At 45.7% G+C, this 19,202-nt stretch overlaps 1 protein-coding gene and 1 long non-coding RNA gene across 2 annotated transcripts in view; one reads left to right on the top strand and one right to left on the bottom strand.

The window, feature by feature from the left end:
• Positions 1-3,772: 3,772 nt before the first annotated feature.
• On the bottom strand, positions 3,773-7,286 carry LOC311593256. Its single transcript, XR_014777637.1, has 2 exons — positions 6,569-7,286; positions 3,773-3,881 (listed from the first exon to the last, which is right to left on the bottom strand). It is a non-coding gene; the product is annotated as an uncharacterized lncRNA (long non-coding RNA).
• A 703-nt stretch (positions 7,287-7,989) lies between these two features.
• The window catches only part of SNX3 (sorting nexin 3), a 35,295-nt gene continuing 24,082 nt past the window's right edge, over positions 7,990-19,202 (top strand). The window contains exon 1 of the mRNA XM_084774457.1: positions 7,990-8,463. Coding sequence (XP_084630583.1) covers positions 8,302-8,463 — 162 coding nt within the window. The 5' untranslated portion in view covers positions 7,990-8,301. The remainder of the gene's footprint in view (positions 8,464-19,202) is intronic.

Below are 19,202 nucleotides of genomic sequence, written 5' to 3'. Positions count from 1 at the left end.
GCAGAGGCAGGGGGATTGCTGTGAGTTTGAGGCCAGCCTGGTCTACAAAGCAAGTCTAGGATAGCCAAGGCTACACAGAGAAACCCTGTCTCAAACACCACCCCCCACCCCCCCCCCCCGCCGCCAAAAAAAAGACAGGCTCTCAGTTCAGGCTGACCTTGAACTTGCAGTGTGCTTGTCCCAGCTTCCCAAGTGTTGGGATTTTATCAATGTCTGACCTTTTTCCTAGTTCTGCAGAAGGTCAGATAAGCAGATTAATTTGAGTTTGGTCACTTTGGTACTTTAGAATAATGACTGTGTTATTTTTAGCCTTGTAGTTTTTGTTGCTGTTCATTTGGTTTTGTTATTTCGTTTTTATTACACTTATTTACTTATGAGTGTGTGTGTGTGTGTGTGTGTGTGTGTGTGTGTGTGTGTGTGTGTGTGTTTCATGTGGGGAAGTCAGAGACCAGCTTGCAGGAGCTAGTTTTCTCTCTCCACCATGCAGTAGGGTCTGGGAATTGAACTCAGGTCACCAGGCTTGGAGGCAAGTACCTTTATCTTCTGAGCCATGACAGTTGCTCTGGTCTGGTCTTTTGAGACAGGGTCTCATGTAACTCATGCCAACTGTATGTAACCCATGCTGACTGCATGTAACTGGATATCACCATGTTATATGTAACCCATGCTGGCTGTATGTAATTGTATATAATCATGTTGTATGTAACTGAATATAACCATGTAACTGTATGTAACCCATGCTAACTGTATATAACTGTATACAACCATGCTGTATGTAACTATTTGTAACCCGTGCTATGTGTAACTGTATGTAACCCATGCTGACTGTATGTGACTGTATATAATCATGTTGTATGTAACTGTATATAACCCATGCTGACTGTATGTAACTGTATGTAACATGACACAGAGTACTGGATTCTTAGTGTGAGCCACCAAGCCAGCCTCCTGTGGTTTTTCTTTTCTTTTCTTTTTTTAGACAAGGCCTCTCTACAAAGCCCTGGCTGTCCTGGAACTCACTGTGTAGACCAAGGAAGGCAGCCTCAAACTCAGATCATTTTTCTCTGCCTCCCATGTGCTGGAATTAAAGGTGTGAGCCGCTACGTTCTGGACTGTTTATCCCTAGTTTTGGAAGGTGTCTCCCTCATACAGGCGCACCCAAATCACAGGCCATTTACCAGTCAGTCATCAACTCCAGGATAGGAAATAGTAAACACTCCAGCGTGCACAAGGCTCTAATTTCAGTCCTTAGAACACACACACACACACACACACACACACACACACACACACACACACACACACCAATTTCATGTTTCACTATTCACTTCTGAGCCCCTCCCCCTCCCCCAGGACTACTGTGCCGTATGGCTCCTATCACAACCCTGACATGACTTTTATTGCTTTATTGTTGTTTTGAAACAGGTTCTTGCCCACCCGGCACTGGCTCCACCTCGCTGTCCCTGCGGCCAGCTGTGCGCCATCCCCCACCCCTATGTTGCCGCATATGGCCCGCTAAATGCATATTTGTTTTTAAAATGACCAAAGGGATCCAAAAGTTCTAAAGAGAACTTTTTGTTTGTTTGGGTTTGTTGTTGTTTGTTTGTTTGAGAGACAGGGTTTCTCTGTGTAGCCTTGGCTGTCCTGGAACTCTCTTTGTAGGCTAGGCTGGCTTTGAATTTATGGAGATCCACTCGCCTCTGCCTCCTGAGTGTGCCACCACATCCGTCAAGGAGGACATTTCTTTTTACTTTTTGTGAGTTAGGGTAGGTCTCACTTTGTAATTTTGGTGAGGCGGACACTTCTATTTGAACGAAGAGAATACAAGACGCCATTTGTCCCAGAGTGGGACTCTCCCTCACGCCTCACCAACTAACCAGATGGATCTGCCCTGGCTTTTCTTTTTCCTTTGAGACCAGGATGTGCTATGCAGGTCCAGGCTGGCCTCAAACACCTGGTGCTCCAGCGGCAGCCTCCTGGGACTGGAATCATTGGCATGTGGCCCCCTCCCCTGCCCCCACCCCCACCCACTGAAGGTTGTTTTATGTAAATAAAAACCTCTCAGGTGATCTCTTGGAGTCACTCTTTAAAAATAGAGACCTTTCCCCTTTTCTGTCTCTGGTGGCTTATCGGTCTTGTTAAATGCGGTTTCCCAAGCATTACGTTCCTCCTGGAAAGGTAAGTTCAGAGCCTTTATCTCCCCGTGCTTTGGGAATGATTAAGAGACTGAAGAGGCAGGTCAGGGAAAACCCTGGGCTTGCTCTTTAAGTTCATTGATCTTTGGGGGTGGGGGTGGGGTAATCCTGTCTAACACTGCGGGAGCCTCTGGAAGTGAGGTCCAGCACTGCAGAGGTCCTGCTGAGTCCCCTGAAGAGCCTGTCTGGAGGTTCCAGTGGAGGGACAGAGCTAATCATGATCTCCTCCGTCAGAGGAGGCCGTTTTCTTCCACCCAACATGCAACTTGAGGAGGGATGCTAGCACAACGGAGGAAGGGGCATCTCCCTAGCCAGCCAGATCAGCCAACGGAGTGACGGATGTCAAACAGGTCACCCTCACATCCTTGAGCTCCCTTCTCGGCTTGTCCTCATCTTGGCCTTCCATGCTCTTTTCTCAATAAAACCCATTGCTAAGTCTTCTAGATACCACCAGATCAGTTTCATCACCTTCTATGAGGATGGCAAGAATTCAGCTTAGCAAGAATCTCCATACTATGCATCTCCTCTCGGTAATTTTCCACGCACGGACACCCTTGCTCTCATTCCTTGACTGTAAATTCCTACGTGTCTTGGCTATATTTTAGTTTGGCTGCATTCTGACATACCTACTACAATAGCAATTGCCCCCCTCCCCTTTTTTCCCCCTGTCCTTTTTATTTTATTTTATTTTTTTACACCATTCAGAAGCTATAAAAGAGTGTGGGGTGATGGCCCACACCTTTAATTCCACCATTTGGGAGACAGAGGCAGGTGGATGTCTGTGAGTTACAGACCAGTAAGGGCTACAACATGAAATCCTGTCCTAATAAATAAATACATAAGCAAACAAATAAGTGACTATTATAATAATGATAAAACAAAATAGACAAAATGGGTGTTTAAAAATCATCATTAAAAAATCATCAAAAGTTAAACCGAGGGAGCAAATTGTGATTTATATCACCAAAGAAATATTCTTTTAAAAAAGCAGCCATCAGAGTCAAGAGAGATGGCTCAGTGGTTAAAAACACTTGCTGTTCTTGCAGAGGACCCATGTTCAATTTCAAGCACCCACATGGTGGCTGACAATAGTCTGTAACTCCAGCTCCACAGATCCAACAACTTCACCAAGGGCGCCACTACACATATGGCATACACACAGAGAGACACGTAACTTAAAAAAAAAAAAAAGGAAATGCAACCCTTCATTAAAAAATAGGCCCAAAATTTGAATAGATCACGACAGAAAAGGGAAATATGAGTGATTCGTAAAATTGTGAAAAGATATTACAGAGATACAAAATAAGGAAAAATCACAGTAAGATTCAGACTAGTAAAGATTTTAAAAATTGATAATACACTGTGTTTGTGAAGCTGTAGACAAAGGTGCACTTGTGTGCATTGTTAAATCAAGTGTCAAGAACTAGAGAGATGGCTCATGGGTAGTGGTTGCCCTTTCAGAGGACCAGGGTTTGGTTCCCAGTACAGTGACTCCAGTTCAAGGAGAGACAACGTCCATTTCTGACCCCTTTAGAAGCAGACACACATGGTGCACAGAAATATGTTCAGACAAAACATTAGATTGATGAAGTTAACATTTTTAATTTAAAAAAATTTAAGCAGCTGGGCAGTGGTGTGGTGCACTCCATTAATTCCAGCATTTGGGAGTCAGAAGCAGGCAAATAACTGTTTAAAAGCAAGAACAACAATAAGAAAGCAACCAAATATCAATCTTAGAAAGAGGGAAGCAGGGCATGCCTGTAATCCCAGCGCTCAGGAAGGCAGAGGCTGTCGGATTGCTGTGAATTGGAGGATAGCTTGGTCTACGAAGCAAGTCCAGGACAGGCTACACAGAGAAACCCTGTCTTGGAAAAAATCAACCAACCAAACCAAGAGAGAGAGAGAGAGAGAGGGAGAATTTAGATTCTATAGGATCTTGCAATTATAAATGCATGTTGGGACTGGAGAGATGACCCAGTGGTTAGAGCGCTAATTGCTCTTCCAGAGGTCCTGAACTCAATTTCCAACAACTACATGGTGGCTCATAAATGTACATGTCTTCTAGCTCAGTAACTTCATCTACACAAATTCATCCTATAAACATACCCAATATGCACCATGCACCACACTCAAGGCTATTCAAGGTAACATTACACAGGTGAAAAGATTGCATCCTAGGTAGTTTTGTTGTCAATGTGATACAAGCTAAGGTTATCAGAAAGAACTTCAATTGAGAAAATGCCTCTCATCAGACTGAAATATTTTTAAGAAAAGAAAGCAGGCTGAACAAGCCATGGGGAGCAAGCCTGTAAACAGCATTCCTCCACCGTCTCTGCTTTGGTTCCTGACTTGGCCTTTAAGCCTATTATACCTTTTCATCAGAGCAATGGCGACCCTAACTAAGGCTAAATCACCACATACATCTGTCAGCAAAGAGCAGGTTTAAGCCCAGCATATATCACAATACTTTGCTTTTTGGTTTTGTTTTGTTTTGTTGTTGTTGTTGTTGTTGTTTTTTTTTTTTTTTTTTTTTTTGGTTTTTCGAGACAAGGCCTCTCTGTGTTAGCCTTGGCTGTCCTGGACTCACTTTGTAGACCAGGCTGGCCTCGAACTCACAGCGATCCGCCTGCCTCTGCCTCCTGAGTGCTGGGATTACAGGCGTGCGCCACCACGCCCGGCTCACAATACTTTGCTATTGTACAAAGTACAGTTCTTATCATTTCTGTAATACCGTGGTAAGGGGGGGAAAAAGCCCAGATTCTCAAAAGACTCACATGGCCCAAGACGGCCTCCTAGTCTGAGAAGCTCTGGGAGAAACTTCTGATGCAGTAAATAGGGATGTGCAGGCCTCCAGATTTTCACTTTTAAGTTTTATTATTGTTACTACATGTGTGATGTGTGTGCAGGTGAGGTCAGAGGGCAACTCTGTGGAGTTGGATCTCTCCTCTCACCTTCCCAATGGTTCTGCGCCTGCAGCTCAGGTCATTGGGTCTTGCAGAACAAGCACTGGATGTGCTGGGCCATCTTGATGGCTCTGTTTGTTTGGAGACAGGGTTTAATCGTCTTAGCAGTCTGGGCTAACCTCTAACTCCTTATGCACATGAAGATGACCTTGAACTCCTGATCTTCCTGCCTCTGCCTTCTAAGTGCCACGGATGAGGGCCAGGACAGATAAACAGTGAAAAAGGAATAGCAGCATACACTGCTCTGCTTCCCAGTCTTTCTAGCTGTGAGGAGTCCCACCATACACTCTGCCAGGTCTTCTTATGGTGAAGGACTGTGTGCTCTTAAACCATGGGTCAAGACAAATCCTTTTCTCCTCTTTTCGTGGTGGTATTTTGTCACAGCAAAAATCAGAGTAACTAATGCAGTTGTTTCCCACATTGTTTAACATATATATTTTTTTTCTTGGGGTTCTACAGCTTTTCAACTCTCTCTCTCCTTTTCTCTGTCTCTCTGTCTCTCTGTCTCTCTCTCTCTGTGTCTGTCTGTCTCTGAGACAGGGTTTTGATATTTATCTCAAGATGGTCTCCAATGAAATGATATCCCTCAGTCTTCTGGCTTCTCGAAATATAGGCCTGTGTCTCCACAGCCAGCAGCTACTATTTCTAGACAACGTCTCAGGTGCTCAAGCTGGCCTTGAACTCCTGATTCCCCTTCCTCCAGTGAGTGCCAGGATTACAGCCATTTGCTGTCACAGCCATTGATATGCTGCTGGGATCAACCCAGGCCCCACTGCACGCTAGGCAGCCATTGTACCAGCAAGCTGTAGCTCCGACCCTACCTTTCTTTCTTTCTTTTTCTTTTTAACAATTAAAGCTTGAACTCATGTTTTTGAGGCAAAGGTCTCATGTAAACCTATAAATTTGGTATGTCCCCCAGGCTGGCAGTGAAGTTTGCCTTTCCCACTGAGTCTTGAGACTTGGTTATTTTGGTCATTGGTAAGATTTATTATTTTCTTTTTTGTTTGCTTGTTTCCTTAAATTTTTTTTTCCATCTCTATTATAACTAGGAATTCGTCTACACCAAAAACCAAACCAAACCAAAAACCTGTTACTTTAACCCAGCCACTGTAGTCTAATACTAAATTATCCTCCCTCCCTCCCTCCCTCCCTCCCTCCCTCCCTCCTCTTCCTCCTCCTCCTTCTTGTCCGCCCCTCCCCCGCCTCACCTTGAGCGTGGCGTATCTAGGCATGCTGTGCAGAAGCCAACATCAATGTCTTCTACCACTCTTGCTTATTTCTTTGAGGTATGGCCTCTCCCTGAGACCTGAGCTCCTTGATTTGTCCTTCTCCACCCTCCCCACCAGACTGAGAGCCATCAAACCCCAGGGGTTCTCCTGTCCCGCCCCCCCACTCCCAACAGTGTTGTACTTGCTGGCAAGCCCTGTTCGTTGCCTGAGTGCTGGGGTCCAAAGTCGGGTCCTCACGCTTGTCCAGCAAGCAGTCTTAAATCAGGGAACCATGCCTCTAAAACTCTTCAGTTTGTCCTTTTCAGATCTGTAGTCTCCTGTACTCTGAAAATACACTGCTATCTCTGGAACTCGCTAGCTTTTTGACTGTGCCACAGTGCTGGGTTGGTAGACTGGCCTGGAGGCTCCCTAGGGAACCTATGAGACCTTGGGGTTCAGGTGTCATGGATGACAACACAATGCAGGGACTCCTGCCACCTGACTTCTCAGCACTTCCCTATCTCCCTGTTTCCCTTTCCCGCCTCTCTAGAGTCCTCCTGTGGTCCTTTCCCTCCATTTTGTACAAAGGTTATCTAAGCTGCATTCCAAGTGTAACACAAACACACTTACCACTTAAAACAAAACAAGCTCACCAGGATTTGTGGGAAACAAGAGCGGCAGCATATCCACTGTTCCTGCGGGGGCTTTCGGCTCTGTCCACTATTATTTTGTTCCAGGGACTAGGCACAGTTTGACCTTAGTTTGGACATATCAAGCTTCAAATTTTCCACTCCCAGCCAGGCGGTGGTGGCACGCGCCTTTAATCCCAGCACTCGGGAGGCAGAGGCAGGCGGATCATTGTGAGTTCAAGGCCAGCCTGGTCTACAAAGCGAGTCCAGGACAGCCAAGGCTACACAGAGAAACCCTGTCTCGGAAAAAAAAAAAAAAAAAAAAAAAAAATATATATATATATATATATATATATATATATATATATATATAAATTTTCCCACTCCCTTATCTTACTGCTTTGAAGCAAGCATTGTAGAACAGGATGACCTTGAAACCTCTCATCCTCAGGTCTCCACTACCTGAGTGCTAGCTAGCATCCCATTACGACAGGATTTGTGTCCTTCTTGGATTTGAAGCTAGTACTTTATGAATCCCAGGCAATCTACCTACCGAGCTACATAACCATCTCTCTTGTTTTTTGAGACAGGGTCTCGTGTATCCCAGGTTGGTTTCTAACTCCTAATACTCTGGTCTCCATTTCCCAAATGTCAGGATAACAGATGTGCACTGATTCATTTGAGACGTTTGTTAAAGGTTCCAGAAGTGACTCTCCAGGGATCACAGTGAGGCACTGGGCTGACTGGGCATGGCTATCTTACAGCATAGGCAGTTTTTTTCTCCTTCCTGCTGTTCCAACAACTGCCTTCAAAGTGCCAGACAGCTAAAATCGTTTCCGGGGTCCCTCCCGGCAGAGGCTGACTCAGAAAAACCGGAAGCTCACGCCCCCCTCCCCAACCCCCCCCGTCGCGCCTGCGCGTCACTCGGCGGCGGCGCGCTCTCCCGAGGCATTGTGGTTGTTGTAGTCCCGCCAGGTCTCTGGTGCCTTCAGTCCCGTGACACCGCTGCACCTCAGCCCCACCCCGCAGTGTCCCTCCGGGGCCGCCGCGGGGCCTGCGTACCGGGGCGCGGCGTTCAGGCCGGTCAGCCGCTTCTCCCTGGTCAAAGGGCGGAAGCCCGAGCAAGCCTGGGGGCGGAGCTTCGCGCGGAGCTTCGGGAGGCCCGCCCGCCCCTACGTGCTCGCTCGCCTCCGTCCGCTGCGCGCGAGCCGGGAGTCCCCGCGGCGGGCGGCGGCGGCGGTGGCGGCGGCGTTAGCGGAAGGCGGAGACGGTGCAGAGAGCCCGCGGCTGCCGCGGCCACAGCGAAATGGCGGAGACCGTAGCGGACACCCGGCGGCTGATCACCAAGCCGCAGAACCTGAATGACGCCTACGGGCCGCCCAGCAACTTCCTCGAGATCGATGTGAGCAACCCGCAGACCGTCGGGGTCGGCCGGGGCCGCTTCACCACCTACGAGATCAGGGTCAAGGTGAGGCGCCCGCCCCTCTCCCGCTGCCCTGGCTTCGCGGCCGCTCGCCCCCGCCGGACCCCCGAGGTGCGGGCCCCCGAGGTGTCAGCGAGCGGCTGCCCCCGGGCCAGCCTCCCCTGCAGACGCCCTGGGCAAGCTTGTCTGCGGGCGGAGGCGTGAGCCAGGGTCTCCCCTCCTTGGACGGTTTGTATGGGGGACCAGCCCGCTGGCTCTGGTGGAAGGTGCTGGAAGAAGAGGGCGTGGGCTGAGAGCTTGCCTCCCAAGCAGCTGATCTGGGCATGGCATTTGAGTTGAAGGGGTAGATCTTTCGAGAACACTATTCTCCGAAAAGGGAGCTAGGTGTGACTGAGGAAAACGGGGTTTTGCAAAGTTGAAGCCCTCCCTCTCTCTCTCCCTCTCTCTCTCTCTCTTTTTTTTTCCTGGATGCTTACCAAGACGTGGCCAAGCCAAGCTTAGCATGTCTTTCCAGGCCTTTCTCAAGCTACAAGACTAAGCTGGATCGCACACTTCTCTGAGCAGAACTTGAAGGGAGTTCACAAAAGCGCGACAGATTTTTGGTAGGGCTGAACCAAGCCTTAGCAGTGATGGGGACCTTAGCGTTCTTGGCTGTCGCCCTGCTGTAGGCCTAGGTGTGAGGAATGTCACCCACCTCAGTATCCAAAGTAACAACTGCCGAGGAAGGTGGGTGGGGGCTACTCATTTAAATATCTTGCTCTCTTAATTTCTAAATTTTCACTTCAACTGAATGAAGGAATCAGCTGAAGTAGAAACATACACTTATAATTTCATAACTAGTATTTTTTGGCAGTAAGTAATTCAGATTATTTGAAAGGTGCTAAATGAAAACACTCTGTAGTTTAGGATTAAAGATTTTGTCTACATTTGGAATTTTTTATTACTTCATTACTAAAAACTAAATGATTAAAAATAACCATAAGATAATTTTGGCCCTAGATGAATCATAACAATTTAAGATTACTGTTACTAGCCGGGCATGGTGGCGCACGCCTTTAATCCCAGCACTCGGGAGGCAGAGGCAGGTGGATCTCTGTGAGTTCGAGGCCAGCCTGGTCTACAAAGCGGGTCCAGGACAGCCAAGGCTACACGGAGAAACCCTGTTTCGGAAAAGAAAAGAAAAGAAAAGAAAAAAACAAACCAGAAAACAAAACAAAACAAACAAACAAAAAGATTACTGTTACTGCTTATGTGAAGAAATTTCTCAATAGCATAGACATTCTTACTGTGTGGTAAACAAAATTTGCCATCCTAGTCATTTTTAAGTTGTGTGGCTCAGCAGTGCTACATATACTTAGGTTGTGAAACTTATACATTTTAAAGAAGGATCCTTATGTAATTAATGATGTGGAAAAAAGTTAATCAAAAAATTTCTTTCTCTTTTTCTTTTTGAGATAGAATTTCATAGGTAAGGCCCTGGCCGGCCCTAAACTTCCTGTGTAGACCAGGCTGGCCTGGCCTGCTGAGATTAAAGCCATGTGTTTCTGTGTCTGTCAAATCATCAAACTTTTAAGAAGTTAAGCTTAATAGCTTGATCTTTTAAGGTACTCTTTATACCCTATGAATGTGTAAAACATGAGCCAGATTAGTATCTTGTTCTCTGAAAACTGCAGAATTCAGGCTCCAGCACATCTGGGGGAAATACATCTTACACAAGCTTGTTTTATTTATTTATTTTTTTGGTGGTTTTTTTTGTTTGTTGTTTTGTTTTTGTTTTTTTGAGACAGAGTTTCTCGGTGTAGCCTTGGCTGCCCTGGACTCCCTTTGTAGACCAGGCTATCCTCGAACTCACAGTGATCTGCCTGCTTCTGCCTCCCGAGTGCTGGGATTAAAGGTGTGTGCCACCACGCCCGGCCTCACAAGCTTGTTTTAAAGGGGCATGCTTTTAGGGACTGGAGCGTCGGCTCAGTGGTTAAGAGCACCTACCGCTCTTGTAGAGGATTTCACCTAGGTTCCCAGCATACACGTCAGATTGGTCACAGCACTGTAGCTCCAGCTCCAGGGGAGCCAGCGCCCCCTTCTGCTCTCCTTCGGCACCTGCACACAGACAGGCAAAGAGACATACACATACAACTTTAAAGGGGATGACTTTTTTAAACTTTGGGGATGACTTTTGTCTTTACTATATGGCCTGCCACTAAGAAGAACTTCCTCTTTTGCCCTTCATTCACCAGCATGTTTTTTTCGTTGTGCCAGCATGAAACTTGGTATTCCTGTTTTTAAACTTCCATAGCTAGTGTTTCCTGTCGCACAGTTGAGTTGGATCCGCCTACACTTCCTCCACTTAATAACTTACTGCTTATCTTGCTGAGTACATTGTTAAATGCATCCGAGTGTCATGTTTTCTCTCCAAAAATACATGAGACCTTGTTACCAAATAGTGGATATGACATTTGCATATAATTATTAATGGCCTGGCCATGTACATAGAAAACAGTCCCTTTAAAGAGTGATAGTGAGCTAATTAAATAAATTGTATACCTCCTTTGGTTTATTTTTATTATAAGCTAGTTGGTGGTGTGTTAATGACTGTTATAGTCAGAAGTACTGGTGCCCAATAATAAAAACATAATTGAGGTTTTAATGCATAGAAAATGCTGATAGAGTTTCTCTTAGTATGTAATGTAGTGACTGAAAACTCAGGACATCATGTAACAAGACATTAGGCTTTGCTTTTTTTAAGTAGCGTATGATTTTTGAGCATAATCATGATTTGTATTAAGATAGAATGAATGGAGCCGGGTGTGATGGCGCACACCTTTAATCCCAGCACTCAGGGAGGCAAAGGTAGGCAGATGGTTGTGAGTTCGAGGCCAGCCTGGTCTACAAAGCGAGTCTAGAGAACAGCCAAGGCTACACAGAGAAACCCTGTCTCAACTCCCCGCACCCCCCCCCCCAAAGATGGAATAAGCACATGCCTTCACTCTCAGTACTTGAGTGGCAGAGGCAGGCAGATCTCTGTGAGTTTGAGCTTGGTCTAATAGTTCCGGGATGGAGGGGGAAAAAAGGTAGACTGGCCATGAGACGAACACATTTATCGTCATGTAATATTATTTATTACTGGTCTAAACTGTTGATAGTCTCCTTAGTTCTACTGCTTGCCTTTTGCTGTTGAATTTATCATGTAGGAAGCCATTTTATTTTTCAGAGTTTGGGCCCTTAAACTATCTTACAGTTGCTCTCTAATTCTAGTCTTGAGAAAACTTGAATTTTACAGGGTCTGATTGAAATTGCTCCAATTCACGGGGTAATTTTATCTGGATGTGGTACTTTAGAATACAAGTTTCCCAGTCTGCTTTATCTTTCCTCAGTTGAGAATAGTGTTTAAGACTATTAGGATCACTTGATTAGTGTCTCTCGGCTTCTGAAAATAATTGGCACAGGGTTAATGTTTTTTTTAAATTGCTGTAATGGGTAGGCAGGGCAGAGAGCACCATGCATGATTAAAGGTCTGGGAAAGCTCAGGGTTCACGTTATTTGGCATTAAAGAGAAGGCTGAAGAGGAAACGGAACCACTGTTTATGAAGATTGTGTTAATACATTGTCTGGGGATTTTCAGTTGCCCTCAAATCTACTCCTGTACCTGGTGATAATTGAGATTCTTGAGGTTTGAGCTAGCATTGGGTTTAAAGAATAACCGTTCTGGCCTGGAGAGTTGGCTCAGTGGTTAAGAGCACTGTCTGCTCTTCCAAAGGTCCCGGGTTCAATTCCCAGCACCCACGTGGCAGCTGATACCCTCACACCAATGCACATAAATTTAAAAATTAAAAAATTTTTAAAAAAGAATAACCATTCTGCCATTTCCTGGCAGAATGAGGTAAAAAACAAAACAAAACAAAACAACAACAACAAAACAAAAAACCCAAAAAGCAAAAACAAGAAATGGATTCTTGGAACTACCTCCCAGGACTGGATAATACAGTGACTGGCACCCAATACTGTCACTCAAAGCCTGGCCCTTCCTAAATATTAATATCTTCTAAATGAGAAGTCGGCAGGCAACTACCTGTGTGCGCCTGCATGTTAACTTGCAGGTGACTTACTAAAATGGATTTCCTTACTAAAAAGACTACTTGGCATGGAAGTATACCTTCTTTGAGGCAAGTCTGACAGAAAAAGAGGCCTTTTTTTTTTTTTTTTTTTTTTTTTAGTACTTGACCAAAGAGCCGATTGAAACTTACATTCAAGTTTAAAGCCTAATAGCAGCGTCGGCTGATGTGCGTTTTAGCAAGGGAGGTGCTTGGTAGAAGTAGCAGAGCCTTTCTAACACGCTTTCCCCAGCACTTGGAGGCCGAGGCCAGCCTGGTCTACGGAACCTGGGCCAGCCACGCGAGCAGTGGCCAGGGCTCCATGAGAGGCCCTGCGTCAAGTAGCGGCTTGATCGCATTCACCATTCTGAAGATGTATAGCTTGTTTTTTTTTGGGGTCAGTTCTCTGATACTGAATTTGGAAATCAATATTTAAGACTTGAAAGTATCAGCCAGGCATCGTGGCACATATCTTTAATCCCAGCACTGAGAGGCAGAGGCAGGCAGATCGCTGTGAGTTCAAGACTAGCCTGGTGTACAAAGCGAGGCCAGGACAGCCAAGGCTACTGAGAGACCCTGTCTCAACACCTCCCCCTCAAGGACTTGAAAGTATTTTTAAAGGGTCAAAATAGTATTTATTCTGATTTCTGAGGCAGGGTTGGCCTAAAATTCCCAATGTAGCTGGAGATGGCTTTTACTTCCTGACCCTTCATTTCTGAGGTGCTCTATGTTAGGCCTGCAGCAGGATGCCTGGTCAGAATAGCACTTTAGCTCAGAGAGGTCCACCTGCCTCTCTCCTGTAAGTGCTGGGAGTGAAGGCATGTGCTACTATGCCCAACTGAAATGCAGGTCACTAAAAATATACATATTTATTTGTATGAATGTCTGCTCCACATTCATGCCAGTGCCTTCAGAGGTCAGGAGATGTTAGATTTTCTGGAACTCTAAGGCGTTTGTAAGGCACTGTGTGGGTGCTGGGAATTGAACCCAGATCTCTGAAAGAGTAACAAGTGCTAAGCTCCTGAGTCCACACTAGGTGTCTTGATGCTAGCGGTAGCCGCCCAGTCTGCGCAGCTCTCTTCCTCAGTTGCTTAGCCATGGATCGGCTTGTTGGTTTTCCTTTATGAGACAGGGTCTTTTGTTTGTTTGGGTTTTGTTTTTGCTTTTTTGTTGTTGTTGTTTTTTGGAGACAGGGTTTCTCTGTGTAACGTTGGCTGCCTTAGACTCGCTTTGTAGACCAGGCTGGCCTCGAACTCACAGCGATCTGCCTGCCTCTGCTTCCCAGTGCTGGGACTAAAGGCGTGTGCCACCACCACCTGGCTAGACAGGGTCTTTCTATGTAGTCTTAGCTGGCCTCAAGCTCACAGAGGTCCTCCTACCTCTGCCTCCTGAGTGCTGGGATTGAAGGGGTATGACACCACGCTGAAATGTTTTCTAGTTTGCATTTGAAATTAGTTGTTAGTGACCTTTTAGATTTACTTTTATGTGTGAGTGCCATGTACGTGCCTGGTAGTGCCCACAGAGGCCAGAAGAGACCACGGGAGCTCCTAGAACTAGAGTTGTGAACCACCATGTGGGTGTTAGGAACTGAGCCTGGGTCAGCTACAAGAGCAGCAAGTGCTCTTAGCCACTGCGCATCTCCCCAGGCCTGCAACTGACTTGTCTGGCATCTCCATCAGAAGAGACTAACTTAACACCGGCCTCAGAGAATGTGATAAAGGCAGCGGCAGTTAAAAAGGAGCCCAGTTGTTTTATATTGGCTGATTAGAAATCAAATCTATATTATTCAGCTTAAAGATTGAGAAACAAAGGCACAGAACTTGTCTCCTAACCAGAGGAAATTGTCTGCTTAGTGCCCAAGAGCTGCTGTGGTTATAACCTAAGTATGGGGTGCACTTTTTTTTAATTTAAAAAAATACATTAAACTTGTTATATCAACACCCTAATTTTGCTGTGTTCAGATGTTTGAACCCTTTGAAGGACATTCCAGCGTTGGCATACTTGAGGTGAAGAAGTTGCCATCAGTGGGTGAGATGTGCCTAGAAACAGCGGAAAGATGATCAGATCCTGTGCTGTGGAGGGGTGACCTGAAGGAGAGTGGTAGTTTAAAGCTACGAAGTGGAGGGATTTCTCACTTGATCCTTATTATAGAAGCCAACCTCTGATAAGCCAAGCAGAGGAGAAAGCCCAGCTCACAGATGCAAAGGCTGAGACCTGTTTGTTGCCTGTTGCTTTTCATCTCTCCAGTCTCTCTTTGTTGTTGTTGCCTTTGGGGGAGGAGAGGGGGGGAAGAGAGCGCACGCGTGCGCACACACATGTGCGTGCATGCAGACATGGACATGGAGCCAGAGGTCCACCTGGGGTTGGTGGTGTTTCTCTGGAGCTGTAGATCTTGTTTTGGTCTGGTTTTTTGTCTGTTTTTGTGAGATAGGATCCTTCTGTGTAGCCATGGCTAGCCTGGAACTTGCTGAATTTGAACTCACAGAGATCCTCCTGCCTCTGTCTACAAGTGCAGGGATTACAGGTGTGCACATCCAGCCAGCCACTGTGTTTTTTGAGACAGGGTAGTTTGCTTTACTTGTGCCTAGAGCTTGATTCCCTGAGGCTGGCCTTCCAGCCTGTCCCAGCCTGTCCCTGCCTCCGCAGCACCGGGATTACAGCGTTTACTCTGTCATCTTTCACCTGTGTTCCAGGGTCCAGTCTGCTCCTAGCACAGCAGACACTTTACTATTTCCCCAGCCTCCCTTTCTGTATTTTTGAGTCAGTGTCTCACTTTATAGCACAGTCAAGCTTGAATTTTGCTTCTCATGCAGCCTCGCCACTGTGCCTGTCATGTTTTGAAACAGAATTCCCCTGTATAGACCAGGCTGGCTCCTAACCCACAGAGACCCGCTTGCCTTTGCCACTCTAGTGCTGGATGAGAGGTGTGCACCCGTTGCCCAGCAGCTTTTCTCTGCCCTACTTAATGCCTCTGCCCCAGTGTGCTTGCATCTAGAAAGTGGACTTCTGTTGCAGTCAGACCTTTCATATACTTCCTCTTTTTAAGAACAGTTTTCTTCAGCAGCCTCATCTGACGATCATGACTTATCCAATAGCACTCAGCTTTAATGCCCCTTTTTGCTGATCCTGCCACACTAGACTAGTGTCACTTCCTGTGTGCCTTAGCCGCCCTGTGTCCTGTTTGGTTTTCTGTGGTTCCTGTGTCTTACACTAGAAGCTCTGTCATACCCTCCACGGCTCCACACCACACTGTGCCCGGCACCTGGTTCAATGGAGTTCAGGGTATTGGCTTGCTGAAGGTCAGAGCTATTAGTGGTGAAACTGGGATTTAAATTAGATTTTTCTGATAGAGTCTATAGCTGTCCTTCCACCCTCGCACATTCATGTCATGTGGAGAGACCCAGATGGGTAGATGAGCTCTGGGTGGTGGTCGTATAGTGAGCACTGCAGCAAGGCACGATTGGTACCTAACTAGGAATTTTCTTAGTGTGCACCATGCTGTCTCAGCGAGGAATACACATGTGACCTTGACAGGGTTAAAAAGGTTCTGAAATAGTTGTCATAAATACACTAAACAAAAATGGCAGGCCCTAATAACGATGAAAAAAAACATAGATAATTTTCCAAGTTAGAAAACTTGCTTTTAAGGAAAGGCAAATTAATAGACTGAAAAATGTCAGCTTCTACAGCTTGGGTATTTGAAAAGGAAAGACCTAGACTGTATTCACCTGAGCCAGGTGGTTTTGCCTCTAGGCGTATCTAGTCTCCATCATGAAAACAAGCAAAAAGTCAAGAAAAGAGGGATAGTGTTGAAGAGGAAAAAAAAACTTAGAGTAGTTTTTATGGACCAATTGCTTGACTGACTGATTAGAATACTGAGTTCAATAAAACATGGTTGCTGCATTAAATTTACACCCATTCCCAGAGCTGTAATCCTAGCATTTGGGAGGCTGATAGGAGGATTAATAAGAGTTTGAGGCCAACCTGGGCTACACAGTGAATTTCAGGCAAACCTGGCCTGTTGAGTGAGACTCGAGAAACAAAAGTTTATACCATCCTAAAACAGTACTAGCTTTTTCTGATTAGTTTTTTGTTTATTTTTTCACAACCATCCAACAAACGAACATTTATACACGTGTCTGTACAGCGAATATTGTGTTGCTTAGACACTTGACTAGATGAGGAGGAGCCCTGAAGAGCTCAGGCTGGGCGTGTGGCACACACTTTCATTCCTGGCTTTGGGACCTGCGTTAGCCCTCTGGCACCTGTGTAAAAAGCTAGTCCTTACGGCAGCGGGGAGGTGCAGATGGAAGAAGCCAGAGCTTGCTGCCCTCCCAACCCAATCTGCGAAGCCTAGGTCTCCAACATGGATGGATTCTGAGGGACAACAGTATATGAGATTGACCTCTGGCCTACACGCACGCACGCACGCACGCACGCATGCACGCATATTCAGTGTATAGACTGGAGGTGGGCAGAGGAAAAGAGGTTAGTTCAGTTCCAACTTGGTGAAAATGTGCATAGTGTGTAGTGAGAACCCCAGTCTGGCCAGGAGTGCAGAAGATAGGCCAGTAGAGGGAGCACCTGTGTTTTCTGTCCTTCCTTGCCGGCGTCTTTGTTTATAGACCTGTCTGGGTCATAGGATACTAGTAGTGGATTCTGACCACTTGATTCCCCAGAAACCCTTGTTACTGTGTGAAACATTTCTTTACCCTCTTTTGGCTCCTCTTCCTCCTCCTCCTCTTCCTCCTCCTCCTCCCTGATCCCTTCCCTTTAAAGAGTCTGCCTTTGTGCCTCAACCCATAGAGTCTATCACCCTCTTGTTTGCTTCTCTCCCTTAGACCTTTCTGAATCCCACTTAACATAATTCTATTTCCATTATTATTTTCTTGCAGTGCCATAGTTTCATTCTTTCCAGCTGAATAACATTCCATTTTGTGTAAGTACCATAGTTTTGGTTTTGTGTATGAGGCATTGGTGCACACATGCCATGGTTCCCTGTGGGTTTCAGACGATAGCTTATGGGAGTTTGTTCTCTTTCACCATTTGGTCCTGGAGATTGAAGACAGGGTGTCAGGTTTGAAGGCAAGTGCCATTACCTGCTGAGCCCTCAAAGAGCACTTTAATTTGTATCCTCCTGATAGACAAGGATGGTGAACTCTTTTCATTGGCCATTTGTATTTCTTTCTGTGAGAACCTCCTTTTCCATTTCTTGATTGTTGGTTTGGGCTTTGGTGTTTAATTATTGGAGTTCCTGTGCAGGGTGAAGGGAGGGAACATAGGACATGTGCCCACTGCAGCTGCTTCCTGTGGTTCCTGCTGCTGCCTTACAGGCTCTTCTGTGTGCACGATTGGTCTTTTGTGAAGCTTCACATAGGGACACTGGTGCTTGTTGTGGGTGATGGAAACAGAAGGAAAGTGTCCAAGCTGAGAGCAAGGATTATAGTAATGGGGTGTGTGTGTGTCCAGATGGTTCTGTGGTGCTTTTTAAGATTGAGAGGCACACACTGTTAGTGAACTGACGAAAGCCTGCTGTGAATGAGACAGATTGGATTCCAGTTTGATGGACAAGTTAGTCAGAGAACCAGGCAGACCTGTGTGGCTGGGCGTTGAGGCTGAAGGTAGAGCTGATGTGCTCCAGAGGCAGACAGGTGAAGGGAACCCGACTTCTCCAGAGCTTTGTCACCTAGACATTGCAGTTTGGCTCCCATCATCCTTACTACAGAAAAGCTCTCTCTTTCATCTTCCCTTCCCCATTTGTCTTTTTAAGATTTATTTTTTATTATTATGTATATAGTTCTCTGCCTGCCTGTACACCTGCACACCAGAAGAGGGCATCAGATCACATTATAGATGGTTGTGAGCCACCATGTGGTTTCTGGGAATTGAACTCAGGACCTCTGGGAGAGTAGATAGTGCTCTTAACCGCTGAGCCATCTGTCTAGCCACCCTCCCCCATTTTTCTATTGGACATAAAATGAGTACATGCAGGAGCATGCTACATTTCTATTTAACTAAATGGCTACTGTTTGATTTTGGTTGGCATCAAATGAAGATGGTGGTCTGAGGGAAAGCTGCTGCTTCTGTAAAACCAGCACCTTTCCCCATTTAGTGGCTCTCTCGTTCAGCTTTTACCTTTATAGTTGAGTGGTTATTTTTTTTCTCATTGGTTTTTGTTTTGTTAATCAAAAGCCAAAAAAACCCCTTGTATACCTTGTTCCTGGAGAATTTTAAAGTTGTTGTTGTTTTTTTTAATTTATCAAGAATGATTGTGTAACTTTTGTACATGGCTCTCACAAAAGAGCATACAAATTGTAAGCTCTTTAAAATTGCTTACAAATTATAAAGCAATTTGTGTTTTGTTGTTTTTAGTTTTTGAGACAGTTCTCTGTGTAGCCCTTGACTGTCCTGGATTCACCCTGTAGACCAAGCTGGCCTCAGACTCAGAGATCCACCTGCCTCTGCTTACTGAATGTTAGGACTAAAGGCGTGCACCACCATGCCCAGCAAAATTTAAAAGGAATTAGAATTTTTTTATACATATTAATTCCAAGTGAAACCATTAGTTGGCATATATTTTCTTCTGTTCTGTAGGCTGTCTTTTCACGGTGGTGATTGATTCCTTTGCTGGTGAGAAGCTATTTATTTGTGGTATTGGAGATTGACTCTAAGGCGTCATATACACTAGGCCAGCAC

This window comes from Acomys minous (genome assembly GCF_964271855.1).
Source record: "Acomys minous genome assembly, chromosome: 3".
NCBI classification, from domain to species: domain Eukaryota; kingdom Metazoa; phylum Chordata; class Mammalia; order Rodentia; family Muridae; genus Acomys; species Acomys minous.
Note: the sequence above shows the minus strand (reverse complement) of the source record. Positions and strands in the feature narration are given on the sequence as shown.